At 40.1% G+C, this 12,571-nt stretch overlaps 1 protein-coding gene across 1 annotated transcript in view; it reads left to right on the top strand.

Annotated features, from left to right (window-relative positions):
* Window positions 1–12,571, top strand: part of fws (four way stop) — a 171,850-nt gene that overhangs the window by 83,842 nt on the left and 75,437 nt on the right. The window contains exons 6-7 of the mRNA XM_067138127.2: window positions 5,263–5,425; window positions 11,414–11,529. Coding sequence (XP_066994228.1) covers window positions 5,263–5,425; window positions 11,414–11,529 — 279 coding nt within the window. The remainder of the gene's footprint in view (window positions 1–5,262; window positions 5,426–11,413; window positions 11,530–12,571) is intronic.

The following is a 12,571-nucleotide window of genomic DNA, read 5'->3' as shown; positions in this document are numbered from 1 at the left end:
TTTCTGTCCTACATCCTCAACAGAGATCTCATTAGGGCCATTTAGGAGCTTGTCAAAATACTGTCCCATTGTATCCGTGATATCTTTCATAGTGTGAACTATATTCCCATCTGCTGTCTCCAGAACTGTAATTGTTTCTTTATCTGATCTTTTACTTTTTACTATTCCATATATCATTTTAAGATTTTCTTTACTGTCTTCTTCCAGTTTAGCTGTAAATTCTTTCCAACTTTTCTCTCTTTCTTCCCATGCAATTCTCTTGACTTCCAACTTCCTGTATCTATATTCTTTTGCCATCTCTTCCAATTTATTGTTGTCTATTCGGTCGCTGTTGATTCTTCTGTCAGACTTAGCCATATCAAGAGCTTTTATGGCTTTATTCCTTTTCATTATGGCTTCTTTCACTTTATCATTCTACCAAGATGTTCTTTTCTCTCTAACTCTTCTTCTTGTTCTTCCACATATTTTATCTGCACTACCAACCAGACTTGCCTTAATATCATTCCATTCTTCATTACCTTTCTTTGTGTCTCTTATTGGTATTTTAGCTCTGATAATAGGTTTGGTGACTGTTAGGTCTGCAATGAAGAGTCTATGGTCACTATCAAGGCTCTCACTAGGTATCACTTTTACATCATGCACCTTTTTTTCCACTTGACCTATCTTCTGTCACTGATCTATACTGACCATCCCAGCTGTGTCTTGTTATCTTGTGGCTATCCCGTTTCTGAAACCACGAGTTCTTCACCAGAAGTTGGTTTCGTGTACATAGATCAAGCAGAAATTCACCCTCATTTCTATTACCAAATCCATATGGACCAATAATTTCTTCATAACCCGACCTATCATTTCCTACCTGGGCATTAAAATCCCCAATTATCATTATGTTCTCTTCATCAGTGATGTCCTCTAGTTTTTCCTAGGACCGAGCTCGATAGCTGCAGTCGCTTAAGTGCAGCCAGAATCCAGTATTCGGGAGATGGTAGGTTCGAACCCCACTCTCGGCAGCCCTGAAGGTGGTTTTCCGTGGTTTCCCATTTTCACACCAGGCAAATGCTGGGGCTGTACCTTAATTAAGGCCACGGCCGCTTCCTTCCCAGTCCTAGACCTTTCCTGTCCCATTGTCGCCATAAGACATATCTGTGTCGGTGCGACATAAAGCCAATGGCAAAAAAAAAAGTTTTCCTAAGAAGCTTGCTTTTTGGTCATCGCTACAACCCTACTGGGGAGCATAAATTTGGATCACAGTTTGAGTTTCTCCATTTAGGTGTATTTTAGCTTTGATTTTTTTAAATTTGATTTTTCCTTCCTATCTCTCCTTTTCCTACATACCATTATCTGTGTTTTTCTCATGTTTACTCTAAGAGACTGTCTCCTGGTATAATCTACAACCTCATCTAACCCACTTTGCAAACCCCTTGGCGTCAGAGCTAGGATCTCTTTCCTATCCATGGACATTGCCATCTCTCTACTCCATGGTTCTCTAATATATTATTTACAAATAATATTAATAAAATCGGGATAGTTTATATCCTTGTTACACACCTTTGACTCAATACAATTACTCAACCCTCCTCCCTGTAATTTGATTATCACATATACCTTCTCGTAAATGATTTCAATTGCCCCCCTCATTTCCTTAGATAACCCTTATCTCCCTTAATCTCATAAATAACGCCTCCCTGCTCACTGTATCAAAAGCTTTTTCCAAATCCACAGCTGTAACATATAACTTGGCCCCTGCTATCTTCACAGATTTCATAATCAACGTGTCTAGTATCCACACAGTATCGACCATATTTCTCCCTTTCCTAAATCCGTTCTGAAAATCCCATATCCTTCCATACTGCTCTGCTCGTTTCTTTATTCTATTAGCCAAGATCCCTGTATACACCTTAGACAAGGCATCTAACAACGTTATCCCTCTATAATTATTCGGATCACGTCTAACCCCTCTATTTTTGTAAAATGGGCATAATACCCCCTTTCTCCATTCCCTCGGATATTTAGCTGTTTCAAACATCCTGTTAAAGAATTTTACCATCCCCCTCAACATCGCTCCATTGCCTCCTACTTCCCTTCAAACACTATTAGTATTGCCATTCACACCACCCGCTGCCTTAGGTTTTGCATTTAATACCCAAATTACTTCCTGCCCTGTTATCTCCTCATCTAATATCTGATTTCCAACCTCTAATTCTCTTACTGTATATGTCTTCCTAATTTCTCTATACCAGTTATTTTCCCCTCCTAAAAACCTTTTAAAATACTCCACCCAATCTTCCTCCCGTATGTTCTTCCCCATTGGTCTCTCTCTCTCTCTCTCCGTATCTTATTTATAGACTCCCAGATCTTCTCTATTCTATTTTCCCTACAGTATCCATTTATTCTTTCTGCCTCCCTCCTTCCACCCTCTTTTTTTTCCCACTCAATACCCCTTGTATTCTCTTCTTAATTTACAATATTCCTCTCTCTTACCCTTTTCCCCTATCCTCCTAAACTCCTCTAGAGCTCTCAATAAACCCTCCCTTTTCTTGCTACACTCCTTGTCAAACTACCCTGTCACTCCATTCTTTTTTACACCTTCTTTACTTTTCTTCCAAAGCCCCTTCAATTCCCACCCTTTAAGATTTCTCCCCTCTCCATAATCTTCAACCTCAATTTTTCTCTCATTTTCATTCCAATCATATTTCCACCCCCCTCCCAGCCTTATGCCCCATGCCCCTTTTCCTCTCTCCTCCATTCTGTTCCTCTACTTGTCTTCTCTATTTAATTTTTATTGGCATATGGTCTGTCACCCCACACCCTAACACTTCAAACTTTATAACTCTCCTTAAGGCTATTTCCAAGCTTATTCCTATATCAACTACACTCTCCCCATTTGTTGTAATCTATGTCAATTCCCCGTTACAATCCCCCTCCATCCATCCATTTAAAATATATAAATTTTCTAGAGCACATAATTCTAGCAACCTTTCCCCATAACTATTTGAACCTTTATCCTTGCTCCTTCTGTGGCATCCTCTTAACTTCCGTGTCATCTCTCCCATAGTCTGACACTCTATTGCTAACTCTTGCATTCTAATCTTCCATTAAAATCATCCCATCTTCTTCATATATCCCTTTAATCTTATTTATTTTGTCAAGTAATTCCTCAAAAAAAAATTTATTCGCATATACTGAATCCTTTGAATGATTGTATAGGAGGGCCAAGCAAATTGCCTCAGAATCCCCCCCTCCCCATTTTTATTCTCAGCCATACCACCCCGTCTACCTCACTCTGGATTCTCTCTACCCTCTTGGCTATCTCGTTTTCTATTAATACTAGTATTTCCCCTCGATTTCTCTCCATCTTCCCTATTTGTTTTCTTATCACATTTACAATTCTGTATCCATGCCATTCAGCTTCTACCCCCTGTCCTAACCATGACTCCACTAAGGCAATTATCTTAAAATTTTTAACTGATTGTACAATTTCTCTATTTCCCAACTTCCCCACTATCCCCTCAATCTTCAGCACCCCTATCGACATATATAGTTACTTCTTTCCCACTCCCCTAACTGTATTGTTATTTGTTTCACCACTGCCCGCCTTGCTTCTCGTAATTCTCCATTGTGAGCCCTCCTCAACACTCTCTTCTCCCTTGTCCTTTTTGTCCCCTCCCTCCTACCCATTTTCCGAGCCCGACCTTTTTTCTTCTACCCCCCCCCCCCCAATAAATCTTTCAGACTTATTGATCTTCCCTTACTCATCCCCTGCCATCTCTCCGCACTCCTATCTGTATTCCCCTTCATATGTGACACGGGATCACTTCCCTGTCTAAATATGCTCTCACTTCCACTTCACCTCCTATTATCTCCTCTCGCTGTTCCGCTTGTGTCTCTATTCTCGTTTCATTTGCTCCTGTACTGCTTTGACTCACTATAGTTTCTCCATTCGCCAACAGCTGACTGCTGACGCTACTCCCTTCCCTGTCTCTGCTGCTGTCATCTTGTGCTCGGTGCTTGGTGCTCACTGCTGCTTCCCTCTTCCCCACCCATTTCTAGCTTCTGCAATTTCTCTGGGGTCTAAGTCCGTGTCCATTTCCGGTTTCCTGTCACCAGACACTTTCCTACTATCTGCGCTCGTAAGCACTGTGCTCTAGCCTTCCACATATACCGTTTTAAAATTTCCCTCTGCTTCCTCTTTCCCTTGTCTATCTCTGCCTTCAAATAAATGTTTGAACCCTTCAAATTTACTGCATTTCTTAGTAATATGTCTGCCATCAAGGTTGAAATAAGTCTTGCTTTCACTGGCCTGTTTCCATTATTCCTTCCTACTCTGTACAAATCATCAGTATCAACTTAGGAGAAGTTCACTTTCTATTCGCTATTTTGTCAACCACTTTCAACACCAACTCCACTTTTGATTCTTCCTTATCTTCTGGTACACTATACAGAAAAACATTTTTCCTAGATGACTCCTGTACAACCAGCCTTGTTCCTCTCTTTATATCTGCCAATTCCTCTTCCAATGCACCCACCTTTTCTTTCAGAATTCCCACTTCCTCCTCTAAGTCCGCTATCTTATCATTTACTCCACCAATTTCTTCTTTTATAAATTTTTTTAGGTCCTTCATTTCTCTTATTTGCGTGTTTTTCTGCTCCTGCAGCATTTCTTTAATCTCTTCTTCCTTAGTTGTTACCTTCACCACTCTCTTTATTTCTTCCAACTCTTCCCACCTAAATGGTCCCTAATTTGGACCTGGGTTCTTCTCTATTCCTCCCACCACCAGCAACGTTGCTATCATCAACGCACACAACATGATTTCTAACAGTCCTTTCGCGATACTTTTGTCTCTCCTTCCTTCCACTCCACACTTTCTCCAGCACCACCTTGCTCCTTCCCAACATCCTATTCCCATCCTGTACTGCTAAGCCGTTACTCCCATCTCTCATTCCTTTGACACGTCTGCACTCTACGCTGTCTCAGTCACTACTGTCATCAGGAGAGCAGGTATCAACACTCATTGAGAAGCCAGACCTTCGGTCTTGATGTAGGAAGTGTAGAATAAGAAGAGAGAGACGTTTCCTGTTGGGATCCTTTTTTGCTCTGTGTTTGTCTTTTCCTGTGTTTATTTTTGATTTATAGATCTTCCCTTTTCCTTTCGTTCTATTTTATCCATTTGAAGATGACAGTGTATTAATAATCTGAGATCTTTGCCTCCTTTAAATAGAAAACAAAATACTACATTGAGTAATGAATGTGAGGTCATGTTGAAGGTAACAACAGCAGTCCAAGTCTTCAGTAACCTGGGTTCCCTTAGTACCACAGTGAGTCAAGTGATGGAAGGAGCAAAGCAGCGGGTCACAAGGAGTATCAAAGAAGCCCTTGATGTTCAGACGTTGACGCATGTTGCAACAGCAGATGCTTCTAAGACTAGAGGTAAGATTGCATCTCATTTACATTATTATATACCAAGCTCGATAGTTGCAGTCACTTAAGTGCAGTCAGTATCCAGTATTCGGAAGATAGTGGGTTGGAACCCCACTGTCGGCAGCTCTGAAGATGGTTTTCCGTGGTTTCCCATTTTCACACCAGGCAAATGCTGGGGCTGTACCTTAATTAAGGCCTCGGCCGCTTCCTTTCCACTCCTAGCTCTTTCCTATCCCATCGTCGGCGTAAGACCTATATGTGACGGTACGACGTAAAACAGCTTGTAAAAAAAAAATCCATTATTATATTGAATCACTACTATCTGTATCTGCAATATACTACAGTTGGTTAAATATTACCTATTTTGTGGACCATTGATACTCAGATGTGTTACTCTCTATTGACTGTAATTTGCAATTTACCACATATGTAGCTCTACTGACTGCACAGATTTTAATGTTAACTGAATATCAATTATAATGAGGCTAGAAGCATCCAACTAAAGAATTATCTCTGGTGCATTGTGTAAATTGTACCTAGCAGATAGAAGGACATGGATGTGAACATGGACATGTTTTAGATTTTCTGTGCAGCATAAACAAGAATTGCCTCCCATTTTCCCATGCTCACCTGGCAGATACGAGGATCCCAGTGTGGACCATTCATGTGCTTTGGCATTACAAACTTTCAGAATTAAAAGGGTTAGAAATAGAGCATATGTCCTTCCCTTCTTTTCCATTTATTCCTAAACATTTCAACACCTTTTTATTAGATTGACTGTCATCTGAGCTGACAAAATATCACTAGGTGCATAATTTCGGCTTGCATACACAGCAATGGGTGGAACCTAATTATGCAATAGGGTCACAAATAAGAACATTCATTCATAATTTGAGAGTTTATTCTTCCCATGTTCTTGGGTGTGTTCTCTTAAATTTACGAATCCATCAATTTTTAATGGGTTGGTATTAAACTGAACGTCTTCTAATTTTTGCAGATGAGCCCACCTCCGAAGGAAAGGGAAGCATGTCATGCCATAAACAGTGTCTATAGACCTTAGGTAATTTTTTAAATAAGGTGCTATCTAAAAGGAATTCATTGTCATATCTTATCCCTTTCTTATTTCTTAACAGACCTTTTTTGAACATGGTGTCAATAATCACCGTTTACTTTCTGCTTAATGGCGCCTCACTTAAATAATTCGACTGTAATTTGAAATCTCTTTGTTGCTTTTCTAGCAACAAAATCTTAACATTAGTTATTTTCAGTTTATTATGGATAGTCATTACATTACATTCCTGTCTCTATATTTTTTTGTAAGTGAACTTATTGTCTTTTTAGATGTGTCTGAACCTACCTCATTTCTTTTAGCACTCTCAGAACAAGCTTCAGGCTGGGCTGAGTGGCTCAGGCGGTTGAGGCGCTGACATTCTGACCCCACCTTGGCAGGTTTGATCCTGGCTCAGCCCAGTGGTTTTTGAAAGTGCTCAAGGTGTCGGTAGAATTACCGGCATGTAAAAGACCACCTGCGGGACTAAATTCCGGCACTTCGGCATCTCTGAAAACTGTAAAGGTAGTTAGTGGGATGTAAAGTCAATACCATTATTATTAATAAGCATCAAAATTTAATTCGTGGTCAGGCCTGTTTAGTTTGTTTTTTCATTTTTGGAGTTTGTCTTTTACAGGGTAATTTTTGTTTCTTTAATTGTTTTATACAGTGTTGTGGCAAATTGGAGAATATATGAGGGACAACGGCAGTTTTCAGTTTCAATCTGTCTCTAGGAATTTCTACCTGTTTGTCTTGTATTACAAATGAGTGTGATTTTACTATACGTTCATCAGAAAATATGAATCACACATGTAACACATATCAGAAAGATTTTTGTCTTTTTTGGGAATCACCTTTTACCATTTTGAAAATACTACTTCATCTTTAAGTGGTTCGAGAAGTGTTTACCTCTTGAAGTTTTGTAGCTGGACTTGCAGCTTAAAGCAAAGCAAGTAGGCATTATTTCCTCCTTGGTATGTTTGTAACTCTTATAGGTTCAGCATTATGTTTACACTAACCAAATGAATACCATCACCAAATTACACACTCTTCATTTTCCCTTAATAGTGCAGTTGCTGAATTTGAGAGAATCTTCCAGAATGAAGCTATCATTTACCGACACCTGCATTACTAACTCTGCTTGAGCTCAAAGCTGGGTATGATTTAATCTCTCAATATCTGGAGTCTTCATCGCTAGAATCTGCACCTGTTTCCTCTTTTGCAGAAATGCAGAAATACACGCATCAGAGTTGGGAATGTCCGAGGGATTGGCTGTTTCAAATTCATATTGAATGTCTGCCATTTTACTCTAAAATAAAATGCAGAAGAATGAGCAAATCATGAACATTTATATATGCATATTATTGCTGTTCAGTGGAAATTATTAGTGAGTGAAAGTTCTCAGAGAACTGCCCACCACGCCTTTTTTCACTCACATAATATACTTATGAAAATACAAGAAATTCTGAGCCTTATACACAGCTAACAAACGACTTACCTAGGCCATTCAAGCTGTAACTATAAAATGCTGCAAATTCTGAAACATTGACGTGCGGTACAAATAAATCTTCTTAACATACTTCTTATAGACTTATGGAGTTATGCCGTGTCAAGAAAATAAGGTGAAATTCTGTACGTTTCGCAGAGAACTATGCTCTGCGTCATCAGAAGAAAATTTTGAAGGCCCTCAAGAAAGGCTTCTAAAACAGTGAGCTTTGAATTTAGACGTTACCCAATAGAAGTGGAAATAGTACGTTCATTTGTCACCAGATGGCTCCTCGGACGCGCTTTCGAAGCTGACGGAACCATCAGAATCAGTCTGAGAGGGTCACATAACAGGCATACGCACATATGAAGGTATGACATTGACACAAGTCTGGAAGGAAACATCTGGCGTTGAGGAACGTACGAATTTGGAAAAAACCGAAACGAAATAACAATAGTGAAGGAAAAGGGAAGGGAACTATCTACATAAATCCTCAATGGCTGGCAACCAGGTATTACATAATTGAAATTGTTAGGATTTCTACGTATTTCCACAGCTTCCCGTATAATCCTGGACCTGTAGTGCCTTGTCTGAGTAAGAACTCGAGCATCCTGCAACGTGACATCATGACCCGACGATACAGCGTGCTCAGCTATTGCTGATTTGTCTGGCTGCTTGAGACAAATATTATGTTCATGTTCCTTGATACAAGTACCAATGGACCGGCATGTTTGGCCAATATATACCTTACCAAAAATACAGGGAATTTCATATACCCCAGGATGTAAAAATGGGGACAATTTGTCCTTGGTTTTACCCGGACTGTGAGCAGTTTTAGAGATGGTGCCAAACACTGTTTTTATATTGTGTTTGCAGAGGACCTTGGCAATTCTATCTGTGGTGTTATGAATGTTAGGCAGGTAGGCAGTTCCCTTCACTTCTTCCTTCTGAGATCTTTGCTTGGTCATTTCTCTGTGATACAGGGCTCTATGAATTTGCAATTCGCTGTAACCATTACCCTTGAACGTGACTTTGAGTGTGTCCATCTCCACCTGGATGTTTGATGACTCACAAATTCGTCTTGCCCTCTTGGTGAGTGTCATGAGAATGCCTTGTTTTTGTGCTGGATGGTGGTGAGAATCTACATGAAGGTAGCAATTTGTGTGGGTAGGCTTACGATAGACGGTATGTCCCAAGGAGCTGTCCAGTTTTCTTCCTACTAGAACATCCAAGAAAGGAAGTCATCTGTCCGACTCCATCTCCATAGTGAATTTAATTGAAGGATGTTGCTGATTTAGGTGGTTGAGAAATAGATGAAGTTTCTCAGGACCTTCTGACCTGACCACAAATTCAACATCAACATACCTCCACCATATCATAAGTTTGACAGGCGACGAAGCAATAACCTCCTCCTCAAAATGCTCCATAATAAAATTGGCCAATACAGGCGAAAGTGAACTTCCCATAGCCACCCTGTCTGTCTGTTCGTAAAAATTCCCACCCCACAAGAAATAGCTGGAAGTCATGCAGTTGTAAAATGGCTTAGTAATGTCCTCAGGGAACAGGTGTTCAGTAAGAGACATAGCTGAGTTAATCGGCACTTTAGTGAACAAGGACTCCACGTCGAAACTCACCAAAAGTGCATTAGGTTGAAGGGTTATGGTTGACAGCTAGTTGATGAAATACCGAGAGTCTCTGACATATTATTCAGTACATCCAATGTGTGACTGAAACAATTTGTTTAGGTATTTAGCCAGAGCATACGTAGGAAAACCTATCGCACTAACAATAGGTCCGAGGGGAACATCTTTTTTATAGATCTGAGGAAGTCCATATAATCTAGGTAGCACTACGTCCCCTGGGGACAGATGTTTAGCCTCCTCTTTTGGAATTGAAGATCGCCTTAAGAGCTTCACAGTGGCGTGGACACACGAGTGGTAGGGTCACGTGAGCTCAGTCTGTAAACAGGCTCTGACAATATAACCGAGATCTTATTCTTATACTCTTCATTGTCCATAACCACTGTCACATTACCCTTATCAGCTGAGAGAATGGTCAGTTCAGAATCTCTGTAAGTCCCTTCAGAGCTCTCCTCTTGCCTCTTGTTGAATTGGGCACAGGTAACAGCGGACCTTATGAGACTTGCACATTTCTGTCTTAACTCCTCAGACTCATCCGTATGTAGTTTGTGGATGGCTGCCTCAACGGAAGTAATTAACTCCTCAGTGGGAATTTTAGAGGGAGCGACAGCAAAATTAAGAACCATAGCTAGAACTGCTTTTGTTCTCGTCCAAGGATTTCTTGGAAAAATCGACAATGGTTTTACTAGCATCCGGGTTTGTGCGAGAGACCGCCTGTTTCTGAGCTAGTCGGTGGAACTTAGATTTCTGTCTGAATTACACCTGGTTGAATTTGCGTTTAGCCTTATAGCAGTAATGTGTTCGAAAGACAACCACAATTCCTGCTGTCACTGAGCCTCAATTACTGGAAGCTGTGTGCGGCGAGCTTCAGTTGACACTCGGAACATTGAGTAAAGACTTGGTGCAGCTCAGCAAGTTCTTATACATAATGTTTATCAGTTGAGTGTTTACCCTCTTCCACTAGCAAGCCAGAACTCCGAGTTAGCACTTCACTTTTATGCATATCACCCTGCCCGACTAAATAAAATATCACAGAAATGTTAATGATTGTGCAATAGTAACTTGATAGTGGATGTTACACCTTAAAACTAGCTTGCTCCATGGCTAAATGGTTAGCATGCTGGCCTTTGGTTACAGGGGTCCCGGGTTCAATTCCCCGCAGGGTTGGGAATTTTAACCATCATTGGTTAATTTCTCTGGCACAGGGACTGGGTGTATGTGTCATCTTCATCATGACGCACAGGTCGCCTAAGGGTGTCAAATCGGAAGACCTGCACCTGGCGAGCCGAACATGTCCTCGGACACTCCCAGCACTAAAAGCCATACGCCATCATCATCACTAGCTTATTATAATTATATTTACTATAAGGGTACTTGTTCAAATCCCGGTCACTCCATGTGAGATTTGTGCTGGGCAAAGCAGAGGCAGAACAGGTTTTTCTCTGGGTACTCTAGTTTTCCCTGTCATCTTTCATTCCAGCATTCCAGCAACACTCCACTATCATTTCATTTCATCTCTCAGTCATTAATCATTGCCCCAGAGGAGTACGACAGGCTTTGGTAGCTAGCACAATTCCTATCCTCGCCGCTACGTGGGGACTTCATTCATTCCATTCTTAATCTCGTCGAATGATTGAGGGTACTTCAGAAATATTGGAGCACTATCGGGGTACATTTATAGAAAAGCTCGAGAAACAATCCTGTAGATTATCCAGTGAATTGTAGAAATATTTTCTCGGATAAAAAAAAAAGACCAGTATCTTAGACGTTTGAAAGAGAAGGTTACATATACTTTTCCCTTAAATCTGTCTCTCTCTATACAGGTGCTCCTGGTAGAGCTGCCATGCCATCCCCAGGAAATGCTTCTATGTTCCGGTCACGTCTGTGGTCTGCTTTGGAGCATCTCTTTGACAGCTCAATATATACAGAATGTTCTCAGGTAAAGTTCTCTTATTCTGTACTTGCAAGTTTTAATTGATACATTGTATTACATATACATGATTACACCTGACCTGGGGGTGAGAGCAGAACATTGTAAATTCTGGTCATGTTGATTTACTGTTCATACTGATTTATTATTTTCACCACTAACTTTAAAGAAAATACAGGAATAATTAATTCATTGGAGTGTTAAGAGACCTTTCCAATTCCTAATCAAGGGACCTTTCATATTCCTAATGGTATGAAAACAGGTTCACACTTTGGATCTTTGTGATTCATAACTAGAAATTAAACATTTTATTTCACATCTTTTCATACTGCTCCTATTAAGAGACTTAATAAAGCTAATTCATCCTGTCTAAAAAGTATATGCTAGTATCAAAAAGTTTAAACTCACCTTAAGAAAACTCCAATTCTTGTTATTTAATAGGCAGCAGATTAGTGATACTTCAAATTATGTAAATCAGAATACAAACATAGGCATCCATTATAAACAAACTGACCCACTATAAAGCAATTTATGCTTTAAATAATGGAAACAGTGTATTTTAGAGTTGTACTGTGATTTCTGCTCGACAAATACGTGGCATTCTTCTGGTTAGCTTTTCAACATCACCATGTTTGTAAAAGCCATTACCAGAGATCTTCACACCTGTTGACAGAATATTGTTCTGCCTTACGATCAAGTTCATCCCACAACAACTCAGTGAGTGATTAACCGGGTGACTGTAGAACTTCTGATGATTCTTTGTTTCTGACATACTTCTTGCTCATCTTTAACGTGTATCTTAGGTCGTCGTCATACTGCAGAACAAACCCTCTTCCAATAAGTTGATTTCCAGATGGTACTGAATTAGTCGACAGAATGTGATGGTACTATACCTTCCTCAAGTTATTGTCGGCTGTCACAAAGTCCCCCATTTTATACTTATGGAAACAACCCCAAACCATAATGCTACCACAGCAAAGATTCTCAGTGTGTGTTAGGCAGGCTTGTAGCATTCTTTCTCTTTGACGATGATGGACATACTGATTACGAT

This window comes from Anabrus simplex, chromosome 1 (genome assembly GCF_040414725.1).
Source record: "Anabrus simplex isolate iqAnaSimp1 chromosome 1, ASM4041472v1, whole genome shotgun sequence".
Lineage (NCBI taxonomy): Eukaryota > Metazoa > Arthropoda > Insecta > Orthoptera > Tettigoniidae > Anabrus > Anabrus simplex.
Note: the sequence above shows the minus strand (reverse complement) of the source record. Positions and strands in the feature narration are given on the sequence as shown.